The following is a 17,585-nucleotide window of genomic DNA, read 5'->3' as shown; positions in this document are numbered from 1 at the left end:
AGAAGTGCACTCAAATGTTGGTTTCTTTTGTGCAAAAAATTAAAAATTAGTCCCCTGTTCATTGAGTGAAATTAATTCTTTTAGAGCCAAATATCTCAAAGCCTAAGTTTAGGAATTTTAAGCCCTCTAACCAGATCAACAATAAGTTTATTGTTTGTGCATTTTGTTACTCAGGTATTGTGTTCTTCCATTTAATAGTTCATGATCTTGGCGCCTGGTAATTTTAAGTATGTGGAAACGACATTTGAAAGTGGAACTGATTTTGACCGTGGTTCAGAATGTGCCGTTTTAAGCTGGGGAATCACCCAGGAACTCGGGTTCAGTCAGTAACTGGGAAATGTGAAGGGAAGTGATCCAAGCTTCCCTAAGGGCTTGTCAGGGCTGGCGAACGGGATTTGGAATTTCCAAAGTAAATTGGGACTGGGAGAAACACTGCTGCCATTCATAAGGACATTTTGGGAGACTTTTGATTAATTAGCAGTGTTCTCTAATAACTTTCTCATGAAGAATTTTTCAGTAAAGTTATTAGCATTGTCTGATTGTAGTCAGGAACTTGACTGAATTAAGTGACACACAGCGAATGTTAGGCTATGTGTTAACAAAATAATACATAGATATAACAATAGGACCAAACTAAAACTTACGTACAGTGCTACAGTAGAAAGTTGATTCAACTACATTCTGAATAGAATGCTTTGAACTCTTGAGCACATTTGATCTCTTTTATGACCAAATTCTGTATTATTCGTATAAAAATCTCTCAATGTAATTCATACGTGGGTGGGGGGAATTTTGCTCCAGAAGGCTCTATACTGTTCCATATATGCGCTGCAGAGTTCTCACTAAAAAAAGTCATTTAAAGCATCATGCATTATACTGCACGCAGTTCCTAGTTGAATTTCCAGATTGAGACCAATATTTAGGGGGGATTTTAATTTAGTATTCCTTTATTGCTTTTGTATTCTAGGCCTCAAAAGCATGGAGAAAAAATAAAATGGATGAATCCAAGCATGAGATCCATTCACAAGTTGATGCCATTACTGCAGGCACAGCATCAGTAGTCAACCTCACTGCAGGTGTGTCATTAAAGATGAGTTCTAACCCAGACGATGTGAAATTTGGTAGGCTTGAGATTAACCAGTTTTAATGCAATCAGTATTTGATCTTAGAGTCTCAATGCTATCATAGGATAAATGTTTGAAAACGCGAGCTGACACACTTATGTTTTATTGTTTTATTATATGTGAAGTGCATTTCATCTTGTGCTCCACATGTAATATTTTAACTTGTGGAGAAGGAACTCATGTCCATGTGAATAGGAGTGAAGGGATAATTCACATTATTGTAGGATATTAAGAATAAAGTTTTAATGTGTGGAAGATTGCCAAAAGTAAATTTTAAAAGCCAAATTACAACCCTGACATTTTGTTAAGTGTTAAGTAAACTGCCTTGCTCTTGCACAGATTGCAAAAGATGTTTGGCAGAAGAATAAGCTACATCTGGTTGCTCTGCTTTCCAGAACTGTGCACCCCCCCCAACCCCTTCTAATTGCCTCCAGCCCCACTTGAAATGATCTCACTTTCGGCTAATGTTCTTATATTTTGCTCTTGGTTTATATTGAAATGTTGAGTTTATATTCAAATCTGCAAAAGATTCCATGGTGTGCTTATGGAGATTTATCATGAAACACCATGTATGTTTACATGCAAAGAACAGAGTAAACATACACATATGTCCAGCAGCAAATTGTATCCATAATTCTACTTGTATCTTCTGATCACATTGACTTTTCCCCTGTCAAATTCAAGCTACATAGTGGGATTGAGAGGTAGTTAATCCTTTAAGGTATTTAACAGAGCAATTGTTGAAGTTTTATAAAGTCACAGGGATCAGAGCATTGGAGGAGAAATGCATTAGTGGGTATGAAAATTTACAAGGATGTGCCTGGGTCTGGTGGACTTGAGTTATAAGGAAAGATTGAATAGGTAAAGACTTTATTCTTTAGAATGTAGAAGATTGGGAGGAGATTTGATAGAGGTATTCAGAATTGTGAGTGGGAAAGAATTCAATTGACTTCATTTCTTACATCCACATACATGAGGAGTAAAAATCTTTGTTATGTCTCCGTCTAAATGTGCAATGTGCATTGTGCAATTTATAGCAATTTGTAATAGATAATATGTACAACAGAACAGTCAATATAGCATAAAAATACAATTGTATCAGCATGAATTAATCAGTCTGATGGCCTGGTGGAAGAAGCTGTCCCAGAGGCTGTTGGTCCTGGCATTAATGCTGGGGTACCATTTCCCAGATGGTAGTAGTTGGAACAGTTTGATTGGCGTGACTTGGGTAAATGCAAGCAAGCTTTTTTCCACTGAGGTTGGGTTGAACTATAACTAGGGGTCATGGGTTTAGGGTGAAAGGTGAAAAGTTTAAGGGGAGCTTGAGAGGAAGCTTCATCACTCAAGAGTCATGAGAGTGTGGAATGAGTGCATCCAACTTGATTTCAAAATTAAAGCCAAGTTTGGATAGGTACGTGTATGGTAGGAGTATGGTTGCCCTGGTCCTGGTGCAGGTCAGTGGGAGTAGGCAGTTTAAATAGCTTGGCATGGACTAGATGGGCCAAAGCCCCTGTTTCTTTTCTCTGACTCTATGATGGGGGCAAGGGGAAATGAGGATGGTGCCTTTGGTAGGGTGGTCAAGGCAGAATTAAGACGTTAAGTCCAAGCGTCTAGTAAATGAATAATTTTCAGAAATTTTGACGATTCAGATGGATAGGTTTTTGAGTGTCCTACAGGATTTAGTATTGAAATTCAGATCAGCTGTATGTTACTGAATGTCAGAATGTTAGTCAAAAAATAGTCACTGTTTTTTTTTAAAACAAAAACGATCTTTCATAAGACCTGATCAAAAAGCAAATTGCCAGAAGAACTTGGCAGGTGAGGTGGCATCTTTACAGGGAAATGGACAGTGATGTGTTGATCAAGACGCCCGTCGTTTGGATCCACATCTCAACTCAAAACATCAACTGTCCCATTTCACTCCATAGATGCTATCCGACCCGCTGAATTCCTCCAGCAGTTTTTCATTCACTCCAGATTCCAGTATCTGTCGTTCTTGTGTGTCCATTTCATTAGACCAGATTGTTTTGTCCTCCCCTGGTTTGTTGATTGCTTCAGTTCTGGCTTCTTACTCTGGGGCTTCAACTGCTTCTGGTCTTCAAAATAAGAAATGTGGTTTTTGTTTATTTAGTAAAATGTACTGTGATTCACATCCTATTTTTAATGGATGAATTAGTCCTTTACCTGTGTGTGCTGAACTAATGCTACTTCAAACTTAGTTATGATATCTTTAAAATTAATTTAATTTTACAGGTGATCCCCTTGACACCGACTACACTGCAGTTGGATGTGCAGTAACTACCATCTCTTCAAACTTAACGGAGATGTCGAAAGGTGTCAAACTATTGGCAGCTCTAATGGAGGATGAGGGTGCAAATGGGCAGGACCTACTGAAAGCTGCTAAGAACCTGGCTTGTGCTGTCTCAGAGTTATTGAAGACGGCTCAGCCAGCTACTGCTGAGGTAAACAGTCAATAATTCATTCCAAGCACTGACATGCATAATTGTGTCATTTCCCCTTTACTAAGAATGTCGAGAACTATTATTACTGGTCATCTTGAAAGCCATAAAAATGAAACAGGATTTTCAGGGTTACATTTAACCTCTAAAATTTGGAAAAACATCAGTATGAATGACATGACATCCACAAGGACAACCAAAAGTATTGGCTTTCTTCTGACTGTGGCAGTGAGTCAAACATTACAGACACTTTTTTTGGAAAAATTTACAATTGCTTGTCCAAACTTCCAGTTAGTCTATTGTTGCTTTCTGTAGAAATGAAGCAAAGCAAAAGTTGATTAATTATTTAGTCTTCTGATCAAATTTCCTCATAAATTATTTAAAATGGAGCTTATTTAAGTAATTCATCATTGTAAATTGCTAAAGATGTGTACAAGTGATATGGCAAAAAGTAGGTTTTATTATCTGCACTATGTTCAGATCTTTCGGTTAAGTCTGAATAGGTTTGATATTATTGGGGTTTTGTTTTTATCAGATGAGGTGTGATGTAGATATTTTGTATTTAAGCCTCGACAGGTCCTGTTGACTGCTGCTGGTACTGTCGGGCAAACAAGCGGTGAACTCCTCCAGCAAATTGGGGAAAGTGATGCAGATCCACGGTTCCAGGTACGTGCCTAGCTCTGTTCTTAACAGTACTTGTCTAGCATTTGCACTTCAAAATTTTAATACAATAAAACTCTGTTGGAATTTTGTAAATCCTCTATACAGTTTCCTATAGGTTCACAAAAATACACAACCAGGAGTTTATCACCCATTCCACTCAAAAGGGTAAATGTAGTTTACTCAGCCATTTCATATGAATTACCAATTTAATACAGTTTTCCTTTAAATCAAAATTGTAAATTATATTAAACCTCAGAATGTGTTAATTTGATTAATTTGAAAATTAGATTGCCTTTTGCTCTCATGATTAAATTTTTAATGAAATTACTTTGCAATTATTCCATCCTGTGGTTGTTAAAACTGATTTGTGTGACTTTAGCAAAATAGGTGGATTGCTAATGGTTGCCTGATATTTAGAGAGAATGCAATGCGTTCTCCAAAAGCAAGCACAAATTTATCCAATTTTCACAATTGTGATACGTCAGACCCATTCACTATTATACTGAAAATGGACATTTGTGTTATATCACGATCCTTTATTCATAATGATTTGAAATCTGCTGAAGTGGGGAATTGTTGAGTTGAACAGGAAAAAAAAAATTTTGAGTGTAATTTGCTGGCAGTGGCAAAGAAATGAGATGTCAGTGACTGACAGAACAACATCCATTTAATCAGCAAAATGTTTCGGTTAACAAGTGGAGGAGTTGACATCAGATCATAAGAAGTGGGAGCAAGAGTAGGCTAGCTGGTGTGTTGAACTTGCACCGCCATTCAGTTAGATAATGGTTGATCTGGCCATGGACTAAATCTCTACCTACCTGCCTTTTCCCTATAACCCTTAATTCCACTACTGTGCAGAAATCTATCCAACCTTGTCTTAAATATATAATATACTAGTGAATTAACATGGATCTCAGATTGTAGATAACTAGGAAAATAGACGAAAGCAGAACAGTGAGCATGATTTACAGTGCATGGGCTTCAGTAAGGCTTTTGAGAAGCCCTTACGTGGTAGCCTGGCCCAGAGGATTAAGGCACACCATTGATCTGATTGTTGGCAGACTGGATCCAAAATTGACTTGGTGATAGGAGGCTGAGGGTAGTGGTGGAAGGGTTTTCTTTTCTGTCTGGGGGTCTGTAACAAATGGAATCAGTGCTGGGACCTTGGTGTTGGTAATATAGATAAATGGCTGGGATGCGAATATGGGTGATCTGGTGAGTAGTTTGCTATGATTAGTGGAGCTGTAGTAAACAAGGTTCAGGTACATAGTTTGCTGATGGAATACAGGAGCTGGCATTTTATGTTACATTGCATCAGGCATTGGTGAGATTGCACTTGGTGTGTTGTGGACAGCTTTGGTCACCCGTTACGAGAAAGACTACATTAAACTGGGAAGAGTGAAGAGAAGACTTGGGAAGATGTTGCCAGGATTTGAGGGCCTGAGTTATAAGGACAGTTGGATAGGCTGTATTTATTCCTTCTTGAACATGGGGGGCTGAAGGGTGACTTGTACTGGTTTATATAATTGAGAGGCATAGTTTGGATAGAGAGTCAGATCTTCTCCCCAGAGGAAGGTAGTCTAGAACTAGAGGATTTAAAGAGGGAGGGGAGAAATTTGAAGAAGACTTGGGGGAGTAAGCTTTCACACACAGGTTGGTGGATGTCTCAGACAATGTGGTATTATAAAGAGAATATAAAGGCAGAGGCATTAACAATATTAAGAAATAAATGAACAGATAATCAGATAGGAAATGAGTTGAGGAATATTGGCCTAATACAGGCAGATGAGATTAGCATATTTGGGTATCACTCTCAGAATGGCCTAGTCAGGCTGAAAAGACCTATTTTTATGCTGTGCTGTTACAAATTGGGTACATCGGAGGAAAAGGGAGAGGCGTTACTGTTTGTTTGAATAGCAACTGGTGTAAATCAACCAACAAGTTCCAGACTTGCACCATTCTTGACATGTCACCGGAATTTCACTCATGCACCCAGAGATTGGGCAAGTATTTACTAATCAAACAATGTGACTTTCCTCAATGTTGCTTCAAGTTGCTATAAGTTAGCTTCAGGGTGCCAGACGACCATGCTAGATATTTCAGTCAGGATGGAGAAGGAGGGAATAACCAAATTGTTCATTTGCTAAGTTTGCCCTGACAGCCAAATACCCAATCAGCCTATCTCATCTACACTAAATGAAGCAAGCCAGTTTACTTGCCAGCAACAATACCTCACAAAAAGTGCACATTGGAATAAATGCAAAGTAATTGTTGGTGTTAATTTGTAGCAAGTAAATATATAATTTTAATTTATTTTGAATTCCACTGAACTATTTTCTAGAAAAGCAGTTCTGGTCATCATGGAATTAGAATTAGGTTTTGATTTTCAATTCCTTGGCTAGAACTAGATTATTCAATATTTCAAGCGTCCTGTGCTCTTAGCAAAATTATTGTCAAGTAATCCTGATCTTCTATTCACTGATAAATTGGAGCAGAAGAGCCTTGATTAATTAATGCCATGAGAACTAGACAGTGCTTTTCAATATCTGATCCACTTAGCTTTTGCTATACTACTAATTATCTAGATATAATTTTAGATTTTTAGATGACTGTAGATATAAATATATTTGCACTATTAAATATGAAAAATTACTTTTAAATTGTAAATTAAGAGAGCCACCTTAATATCCTAAAGTAGATTCTCTACTAATGGAATTACCTCAAAAACAGCAAGCTTCGTAACATTTTTTTTAAACATCTAACTATTTTTAGGACATGCTCATGCAGCTGGCCAAAGCTGTAGCTAATGCAGCGGCAGCGTTGGTCCTGAAGGCTAAGAATGTGGCTCAGAAATCAGAGGATTCCGTGTTGCAGAACCGTGTCATTGCAGCCGCAACACAGTGTGCACTTTCCACCTCTCAGCTCGTAGCGTGCACCAAGGTAAGTGTTTGAATTGATATTTAAGTGTTTGCACTACTGTTTTATTGGAGGAACTGAAATTTTTGCCTTGGTTTATTGTAGAAGGTAGACGACTGTTACAGCAGAGAGACGTAATGAATATTTCTTGTGGACCTGGCTAAAATTATCAGGGAAATTGAATCAGGGCCCAGATTTTGCTGAGTAGTCTGCATTTAAATCCATAAGTACGGCCATTCAGCCCATCGAGTCTGCTCCACCATTCCATTGTGACTGATTTATGGGAGCAGTCATTGTGTAAGTGGGCAAATGTTAGAGTGGTGAGTTGAGGCTTTGGCAAGGAGAGGCATACTCATAGGTAGAACTTTATCATTATTTATTCTTTCTTTCCTTCATATTTGCACATTTAGAGCAGTGGGGATAGGGGACCAGGCAGGATAGTGGAGTGCTTCTCTTGGGGGATGTGGGAAGGCAGGGAGTTCTCCAGAGTCCCTAACAACTACACCTGAAAAAGGTGCATCCAGCTGCAGCCTCTTACAGACCGCGTTCAGAAGTTCGAGATGGAACTGGTTGAACTCCGGATCATTCGAGAGGCTGAGGGATTGATAGACAGGAAATACCAGGGAGGTAATTATACCCAAGGTGCAGGACGCGGGTAATTGTGTGACGGTCAGGAGGAAGAATGGAGATGGGCAACCAGTGCACAGAGTACCCCTGTGGCCATTACCCTCAACAACAGGGTCACCACTTTCGATGCTCTTGCGGGATGACCTAGCAGAGGAAAATCACAGAGGTCAGGTCTCTGGCACTGAGTCTGGCTCTGTTGTTCAAAAGGAATCTGGGGAGATGAGGTGAGCTGTAGTGAGAGGGGATTTGTTGTTTAGGAGAGCAGGAAAAAGGTTCTGTGGATGAGAACGAGATTCCTGGATGGTACGTTGCTTTCCAGGTTCCAGGGCCAGGGACATCTCAGATCGAGTCCACAGCACTCTTAAGTGGGAGGGTGATAATACAGAAAGCTGCATCAGCAGATTTGCCGATGACACCAAGATTGGAGGGGTAGTGTGGAAAACTATCAAAGCTTGCCCCAGGATCTGGACCAGATTCGAAAAATAGGCTGGAAAGCGGCAAATGGAATTTGATGCAGACATGGTGAGGTGTTGAACCTTGGGAGGACCAACCAGGGTAGGTCTTACACCTTGAGCAGTCGGGTATGAGGAGTGAGGTGGAAAAGGGGCATCTGGCCGTACAGGTGCATAATTCCTAGAAAGTGGTGTCATAGGTGAGGAGGGTCATAAAGAAAGCTTCTGGACTTTGGCTTTCATCAATCAATATATTGTGTACTGGATTTGTGGTGTTATGTTGAAGTTGTACAAGATGTTGGTGGGGCCTAACTTGGAGTATTGTGTAGAGTTTTGGTCACCTACCTAGAGGAAAGATTGAAATAAGATTGAAAGAGTGCAGAGACGGTTTACGTTGCAGGGACTTGAAGACCTGAGTTATAGGGAAAGGTTGAATAGGTTAGGACTTTATTCCCTAGAACATAGAAGGCTGAGAGGAGATTTAATAGAGGTATACAAATTATGAGGGGTATTAGTATTATGTGCTGTGTCGTATGATGTGGGCTATCATGGTCTAATGACCGTGATTGTTCTTGGCAAACTTTTTTACAGAAGTGGTTTGCCATTGTCTTCTGGACAGTGTCTTTACAAGAAAGGTGACCCCAGCCATTGTCAGTACTCTTCAGAGATTGTCTGCCTGATGCTAGTTGTCACATAACCAGGACTTGTGATTATGCACCAGCTGCTCATACGACCATCCAACACCTGTTCCCATGGCTTCACGTGACCCTGATTGGGGGACTAAGCAGGTGATGCACCTTGCCCAAGGGTGACTGGCAGGCTAGTGGAGGGAAGAAGCGCCTTTCACCTCCTTTAGTAGAGACATACTTCCACCGTGAGGGGTATAGATGGGATAAATGCAAACAGGCTTTTTTCCACTGAGGCTGGGTGAGATTTCAACTAGAGGTCATGAGTTAAGGGTGAAAGGTGAAATGTTTAAGGGGGACATGAGGGGAAAGAACCACTCAGAAGGTGGTGAGAGGGTGGAATGAGCTACCAGCACAAGTGGTGGATGCGGGCTTGGTTTCAACATTTAACAGAAATTTGGAAAGGTACATATATGGGAGGGGTATGGAAGGCCACAATCTGGGTGTCGGTCAACGGGACTGAGCATTTTAATGGTTTAGCATGGATGAGATAGGCCAAGCGGTCTGCTTCTATGTTGCAGTGATATATGACTGTTTATTGTCCCAATCAACCCCATTACTCTGCCTTTTCCCTTTAACCTCTTGTCTCTTTACTAATCAAGAACCTCTGCTATAAGTATACCAAGTGGCTTGGCTACCACAGTGATCTATGGCAAAGAATTCCACAGATTAACACCCTCTGGCTAAAGCAATTCCTCCTCATCTCTTTTCTATATAAATGTCCTGTTCTGTGGCTGCTTCCTCTGGTTCTAGACTCCCCTAGTATAGGAAATATCCTTTCCATGTCCACTCTATCTCAGCCTTTCAACATTCAATACATTTCAATTGGATACCCCCTGCCCCTTCTTCTAAACTCTAGTAGGACAGGCCCAGGGCCTAATCTGGCCTGAATCATAGTTGAAACCATATTGAAACCCTTTGCCGAGTACTTGTGCAACACATAGGCTTCAGCCAGTGGAATTGGCTAGGCTAAAGCAAGCACAGACTGTGAATATCATATGTAAATCATTGTAGCAGATACACTGTACCTGTGTTTTGCTCTTTGCTACAACTTCTTGAAAACTTTGCAATGTCCTGACATTCAGAAATATGTAATGGTAATTACGCTACTTTAAGAAAAATTAAAATCACCTAATGATACCCAAGTTTAAAAATGAAAACTTTAAAGCAAACGTGCATATTAAAAAATATTGTGGTCTAATAAACATTCAATCATCTTTCTGATGACAAGTTGTTAGATTCCAAGAGGAGTTTTCTGATGAAGCACTGTAGGGAAATTTGTAAAGGTGCTCAGTCGGCAGAATTGGAAGTTGTGTATGTTTACAGGCACCTTGAAAGTTGCAAGCACTTAACAAAGGGAGATGCCTACAACTCTGGATGAATTTGCAGCAAAATAGAGACCTACACATGTTACAACCTGTGTTACTCCAGTATTGAATCACATTCATGACTTGATAAGGCCTGTAATAATTTAATCTTCCATGTTGCTTTACAATAGGTTGTGGCTCCTACCATCAGCTCTCCTGTCTGTCAGGAACAGCTGATCGAAGCTGGAAAACTAGTGGCAAAGTCGGTAGAGGGGTGCGTGGAAGCCTCGCAGGCTGCAACAAATGACGATCAGCTGCTGAAGCAGGTTGGTGTGGCAGCCACAGCGGTGACACAGGCCCTCAATGACCTGCTGCAACACATCAAGCTGTACGCCTCTGGAGGACATCCGTCGGGACGGTACGATCAGGCCACAGACACCATTCTAACAGTGACGGAAAACATATTCAGCTCCATGGGGGACGCCGGTAAGCAAACTGGCACGTATACCGCCTGCGCTCACCAGGAGCGGCTACTGAATGAAGAAATTAGTTTCTGTAATGAAGTATGGTTACTTTAAATTGAAAAGTGGAGTAATTTTTAAAACTTCATCATATTACATCTTGAAGGTGCCCAAATATTGCATTAGATTAGATCAAAATAATTCTCTTTCAGGAAGTTAAATATCCTGATAATTTTGCATTTATGCTGGAGGTTTTGCTTGAGAACTGATGTTCAGTCTCACTGACCGAAACTTGCATAACTTTCTCAATTGCCGTTTTTACAAAATTAGCTTTATCAACGACCATTAGCAGGTGGTTTGAGCACTACGCCATGTGCTATTTCGCTTTGGTTATCATGCCAAAGATAACTGGGTGACTTGCTTCCTCTCCACCTAACCGTGGGTTATGGCCAGCAAGCTGTGGCTTATTGTCCCAGCTAAAATTACCTACAATTGTTCATGTCAAGGCTAGAATAACTGACTGATTAAGCTTTTTTAAATTACTGAGCAAATCGTAGTTTAGTTTTATACAGTATACAACCTGAAATTCTTACTCTTCGCAGACATCCAAGAAATGGGGAAACACCCCGAAGAATAAGTGGCAGAAAACATTAGAACCCCAAAGGCCCCCCCATTTCCATCCAAAGCTCCCCTCCACCCACCCATGCACAGGCAGCAGCAAGTTCATCAACCCTACCCCCTCCCCCTCCCCACTTGCACCCACCATGCAAGCAATAGCAAAGCCTCAGAGACCATCAAAAACCACTGTCCATCCCAACACCTGGCCGTCTGAAACAGGCCCTCTCCCTCTCACTAGTGAGGGGGATAGAGAGATATCGGTCCTGCAACAGCGACAGGGGAGACCAACGGCTCGCTGTTTCGATGTTCCAATCTGCTGCGTCGCTTGTCTGAGTTCCCCGACTCGAAGACCAACGGACTCTCGCTCTCCCTCGAGAGAAAGAATGAGAGATTGCTCAAGTGCAGCAGCATACACCGCCTGCTGTCTCGATGTTTCAGTCTCCCGTGGCACTTCAGTCAGCTATGGCTGTGAGGAATCGGGTTGATCACAGGGCCGCACCCCAAAGGCGCACGTCTTCCAGGCTGCACCTGGAGATATTGAAATACTAGGGTGCTTGGCGAGTTCCAAATGTGAGAACCGACCACCCACGAAGAACCATAGTTTGAGCTGCATATGTAGATTCTAGACACCAACAGGACCCCAGCCACCTTGAAAAGAAAAGATAGATATGAGAAGAGAAGAATATGCTGTTTTGTAGACATTTGCATGTTTTGAAGGAGTCAGCTGGGTCTGCAAAAATCTCTGACACCATCTTTAGCTACCCACTCAGTGATAATTTTTTCCTCTGTGTGATAAATAGTTTACCACTGCCGAGTGATAGAGCACCACAGCACAGAAACGGGCCCCTTGGCCCATTTAGTCTATGCTGAATTATTATTCTGAATTTGTCATTTATTTATACTCACTTTGATAAATAGTTTGTGATATTAAATGAATGATCTGGACTTTCAGCATTTATTACATTTTCTCAAGAGTGGCTGGTTATTTTTCAGTCAGGTTATTGTTTTTTGATAGTCATTTGGTGTCTGCCTTGGCATATCCACCTTTAACCCCAGGCTGTCATATTCGGAAACAGATACACTCCCAAGACCAAGGCTGTTGCACAAAGATGAACATAGCTGAACTTTTGTCTGGAATATCGATTGCATTTAATATTCAATCTTTCTCCCAAAATAGGTGAGATGGTGAGACAAGCTAGAATTCTGGCTCAAGCTACCTCGGACTTGGTCAATGCTATTAAAGCCGATGCAGAAGGTGAATCAGATCTTGAAAACTCGAGAAAACTGCTCTCTGCAGCCAAGCTGCTGGCTGATGCCACAGCCAAGATGGTGGAAGCTGCGAAGGTAATGCTGAAGATTTTGATCCATTCATGCTCTAGTCCAAGGCAAGAGTATCTCCAATACTTACTTAAACATATGTCCAGCTTCACTCAATTTAACGTCAACCCACACGGTACATTTTCATTTGAAATGGCATTGCTTATTATGTTAATTTCTCCACCTGTTTAAAATTGGATATATTTGTATTGGATTATTGTACAGTAATTCATTGCAACTTCAGAAGAGCTGATATAATTTTGGAGACAAGTCATAAGATATTTTAGGGTGTTTTTTTTTGAAACTTTGCAATTGGTTGATAACTTGATTGGAGTTGGTAATGCATGCGTATTTTTCCTGTTCTGGTCAAACTGTTTTATTTTCACCTTGATTAGTTAACCTGAAACTTTGAGCTCTATTCTGTTAAAGCTGACTTGAGTTTTGTGTCCAGGAGCAACGGAAATAAACTGAAGTTTAGCGCTAATTATTTCTAAGCTTTGAGAAAAATCAATTCAATTTCTCGCTAGAGTGAACTGTGCATCTTTACTATTTTCTGAGGAGGAGAGGGAATGTTTGACTGAATGCTTAGCAAGATTAAAAAAAGAATTTTCTGTTTTAATTTGGCAATTTGTCATGATGATTGATGGCTGAAAGTTCATCCTGGGTTCTAAAAAGCAGGACCTACTTGGAAAAAGTGGAGACTTAAAGGCAACACAATAGCATCGCGGTTAGTGCAATGTTTTACAGTGCCAGTGACCGAGGTTCAATTCCTGCCACTGACTGTAAGGAGGAGAATGTGACTGTGTGGGTTTCCTTCAGCTACTCTAGTTTCCTCCCACATTCCAAAGGTTTCTGGATTAGTAGGTAATTAGTCATGTGTGTAATTGGGAGGTGTAGGCTCACTGGTGGGAAGGGCCTGTAGCCGTAATCTCTAAAATAAAACTAATCTCTGAAACTAAAATGCTAAACTTGCATTTATAATTGTACTCACCTTTCATGGTTGTTTGAGAACATCCTAAGTTATTTTAAAACTAACGAAGTTCTTTGGAGACACAGTATGAGAAAATAAATTAGATTTGTGGGAGCTGTCTTGTGCAAAAATGTTATAGGATTTGGTGTTGTGCTTTAGAAAAGTGTTTTTCTTGTCACAGTAGATGAAAATCACTGCGTAAAGAATCTCCCTACATAATTTAGATTTTAGATGAGAGTACATTCTTGTGCATGTCACAAACACAAGAAAATCTGCAGGTGCTGGAAATCCAAGCAACAGACACAAAATGCTGGAGGAACTCAGCAGTCCAGGCAGCGTCTATGGAAAAGAATAAACAGTTGACGTTTGGGGCCGAGATCCTTCTTCAGTACTGGGGAAAAAAGGATAAGGAGTCCTATCGACTGTACTCTTTTTCCATAGGTGCTGCCTGGCCTGCTGAGACCTTCCTGCATTTTGTGTGTGTTCTTGAGCATGTGCAGTTTCGTCTTAGAAGATTGCTTTGTACTGGTGCACTAAATTTTGGTGCTAAATTTTCAAAAATATTTTTTGATTCCAGCAAAATGCCTATTTGGGAAAAATACTTAATTGTTCTCACCCAGCATGATCCAATTTGCAATATGCACTTCTAATTTGAAAAGTGACCATGTTTGGAAATGAAAGGGTATAGTTTTCATGGCAACAGTATAAAGTAAAACAAAGTTTTCAGATGAGCAGAATTGCAATTGTGACTGTGTACTGGAAATTCATATCATATCCATTAGCTCTGAAGGGAAAAGATGGATTAATTTCAATGGGAAAACATTAACAACTCCTCATTCATGTGCTGATTGACCTGTGTATTTCTGGAGTTTTTTATTTTGTCTGTTATTGGTACTTGGATCTTGGATCTGTTAATGAAAGATCAAGAAGTGATTTTCTGTTGAATGAATCCTCATTAGGTTTCATTGTTTGTAGGGTGCAGCAGCTAACCCTGACAGCGAGGAGCAGCAGCAGAAGCTGAGAGAAGCAGCGGAGGGCCTACGTATGGCCACCAACATTGCAGCACAGAATGCCATTAAAAAGAAACTGGTGAATAAACTAGAGGTGGGTATAGAATCCAGAGAGTTTTGGGAGTAATTGAATTCGGAGTTCAGTAGCAAGGTGTAGATTTTAATGTGAGCCTGATTGGCCTTAGATTAAGATGGTTTAGTTGTTAAATGCAAAAATAAGTCTTGGGAGCACTAAAGAGGAAGGCCTTCGGTTTGTGTTTTGCTGCAATATCACTTCAACCATCCTGAGCTGCAACATTTCATTGGTCTCGATGTTCTTTAATGCAGAATGAGGTGACAATGGTATGGATGTGAGCTTTAGGGGTTAAAAATAAAGAATAGGTATAAACTAAGAAAAATATCTGACTGACATGCTCTCCTGAGTTGATTATTTCAATTCCAGTCCGCTCACCTACATCTTCCACCATTCTGAGCTCTGTTTCTAGCTTATAGTAAACCTGTTAATCCAGTACCTGTCCTTTGTGATTTTTATTGACTTCTAGTTCGGCGTTAGTGAACAAAAGAATGCAAGGGATAGAACAGGAGTAGGCATGCAGCTTCTCATACCTTTTCCACCATTTGCTAAGACCACGATTGATATTTTACTCCGTGCATGACTTCCCCGATACAGCCCCTGTTCCTCAAGATCTGAAAATCTACTGATCCCTATCTTCAGCATATTTAGCGACTGAGCCTCAAAAACAATCTCTGGTATAAAATCCCAATGATTCACTACTCTGAGTGGAAGTAAGTCTTCTGGTCTCTGTACTGAATGGCTGAACCCTTATTTGAAACAATAACCCTGGTTCCATTTACTCTAGCCAGAGGCATCCTAAACAGTGTTGTTTCTCATCCACCCTCCTCCGTTGTCACATCCCCCAAGAGTTCTGAATGTTTCAATCTGATCACGTCTCATTCTTGCAAACTCTTAATTATTTGAATTTAGGATTGCGGTCCTTGTTCTTAAACAATGAATGATTACACTTCCAATTTAATGCCTGATCTAACAGAGTTCTAGTTCAAATGACAAAAGGGACCATTTACAAACCTGAACTCCGGAGACTCTAGAAATAAAATGTCAACGTGAGTTAAAAAAGCAGACATGAGGTGTTTACATACAATATCTAGTGGGCTCACCAACTCTACTTGCAGGTTTACAAACCTCATTCTTGCCAGTTCTGACTCTTACCAGAATCAGTTTTCACGTCATGAAATTTTCTGTTTTGCGGCAGCAGTACAGTGCAAGACATAAAAATCACTATACATTGCAAAAGAGGGTTAATAATGGACTGTCATAAACCTGATGGTAGAGGGGAAGAAGCTGTTGCTGAAGTGTTGAGTGTGGGCCTTCAGGCTCCTGTACCACTTCCTTGTTGATAGGAATGTCAAGAGAGCATTTCCCAGATGGTGAGGGTCCTTAATAATGGATGCTGGCTCTGAGGCAGCATATCTTTGAAGATGTCCTTGCCCTCAGCACCCAGAACATGCCCTCTTCTTATTGTGTCCATTAGAGAAGAGGTACAGAAGCCTGAAGACATCCACTTAACAATTCAGGAGTAACTTCTTCCCCTATGCCATCCAATTTCTGAATGGACATTGAACCCATGAACACTATCTCACTACTTTTTTTTCTCTTTTTTCAATACTTGTTTAATTCAACTTTTTAATATATGTACATACTGTAATTTACAGTTTTTATTATGTATTGCAATATACTACTGCCGCATAACAATAAATTTCATGACATGTGCCAGTGATACTAAACGTGATTCTGATGGTGGGAAGAGTTGTGCCCTTGGTGAAGCCTGTTTGTGATGGGCTGCTGTTATCAGCTCTAGACAACAAAGGTAAGTACTAAAAATGTATTTTAATGTATTTACCATGTGAACTTCAGATGTATACTTCTGAAATCTGTACCATCTAACACTTCTCCAACAATTGAGTCTTTCTCTTCATTCTGGAACTCAGTGCGGTTACCGAACTTGTCCAGTTTATTCACAGTGAGCTAACGTGGTAAAGAGTACAAGAGCTTAACAGGTTGTGATTTTATTTACAATGTTACTTTTCTTTCTAGAACGCAGCAAAACAGGCTGCAGCTGCTGCCACACAGACAATTGCAGCTGCTCAGAATGCTGCTTCATCCAACAAGAACCCTGCCACCCAACAGCAGATGGTTCAAAGTTGCAAGGTGAGATCCGGGGTATTACTGTCATCAGTAGCAGAACTGGGGTTGTCATACGATGAAGGAAGATACTTCATCCCCAAGCTTCTGTTGATCTTTGAGAGTCATTTTTAAGACCGTATTCGGAAGAGCTATTTGGTGGCAATTGTTTGGTTTAAATTAGCATTAATGAAGCAGCCCATGGCAAAATGATTCTGGAGATCTTGTGTTCTGTCAGTAAATTTGTTTGTTTATTGCGATTAAAGCCTACTTTTTAGTTTTTGATTATATTGTCTCCCAAGTTTGTGCCCATCTTCCCTCATTGACCAATGCAGTCTGATGATGTACTGAGGCCGGCCTGCATGTGTTGGCATCAATATCGCATGCCCACAATTTACTGACCCTAATCTGTACATCTTTTGGAATGTGGGAGGAAGCCAGAGCACCAGAAAGAAAGTTGTTGATACAAGGAATGTGCAACAAGGGTCCTGATGCAAATGTATTGGGTTTCTTCCCCATCACAAAATTAAAACTGCCCAAATCAAAGTATCAGATGGCCATCTTGTTTGACAATGACCAGTGCAGGCCACTTGCTCTTGTTTGCATAGTTCTGATCCAAACCTTGCCAATTTGATTGCAAGCCCAATGATTTGTAAATGTGGTGATACCAGGCCTGATTGCATATAGTTGGGCAGTCAGGTTCAGAATGGGGAACCATGCTCTGAACTGCAGCCTTTGTATGGTTGACAGAACCAGTTTTCTCAGTGCCCGTCTC

General features: G+C 40.5%; 1 protein-coding gene and 1 long non-coding RNA gene across 4 annotated transcripts in view; one reads left to right on the top strand and one right to left on the bottom strand.

Annotated features, from left to right (window-relative positions):
- The window catches only part of LOC132404927 (talin-1), a 230,382-nt gene that overhangs the window by 145,008 nt on the left and 67,789 nt on the right, over positions 1–17,585 (top strand). For 2 of the 3 annotated variants that reach the window (XM_059989537.1, XM_059989538.1), the window contains exons 16-24: positions 968–1,076; positions 3,378–3,586; positions 4,151–4,249; positions 4,352–4,411; positions 7,019–7,186; positions 10,426–10,720; positions 12,491–12,657; positions 14,576–14,704; positions 16,724–16,837. In XM_059989537.1, coding sequence (XP_059845520.1) covers positions 968–1,076; positions 3,378–3,586; positions 4,151–4,249; positions 4,352–4,411; positions 7,019–7,186; positions 10,426–10,720; positions 12,491–12,657; positions 14,576–14,704; positions 16,724–16,837 — 1,350 coding nt within the window. The remainder of the gene's footprint in view (positions 1–967; positions 1,077–3,377; positions 3,587–4,150; positions 4,250–4,351; positions 4,412–7,018; positions 7,187–10,425; positions 10,721–12,490; positions 12,658–14,575; positions 14,705–16,723; positions 16,838–17,585) is intronic. The other variant, XM_059989539.1, reaches the window with a different exon arrangement.
- Positions 11,468–17,585, bottom strand: part of LOC132404936 (uncharacterized) — a 34,198-nt gene continuing 28,080 nt past the window's right edge. Inside the window, exon 3 of the long non-coding RNA XR_009515713.1 lies at positions 11,468–11,961. This is a non-coding gene — a long non-coding RNA (uncharacterized LOC132404936). The remainder of the gene's footprint in view (positions 11,962–17,585) is intronic.

This window comes from Hypanus sabinus, chromosome 14 (genome assembly GCF_030144855.1).
Source record: "Hypanus sabinus isolate sHypSab1 chromosome 14, sHypSab1.hap1, whole genome shotgun sequence".
NCBI classification, from domain to species: Eukaryota; Metazoa; Chordata; class Chondrichthyes; order Myliobatiformes; family Dasyatidae; genus Hypanus; species Hypanus sabinus.
Note: the sequence above shows the minus strand (reverse complement) of the source record. Positions and strands in the feature narration are given on the sequence as shown.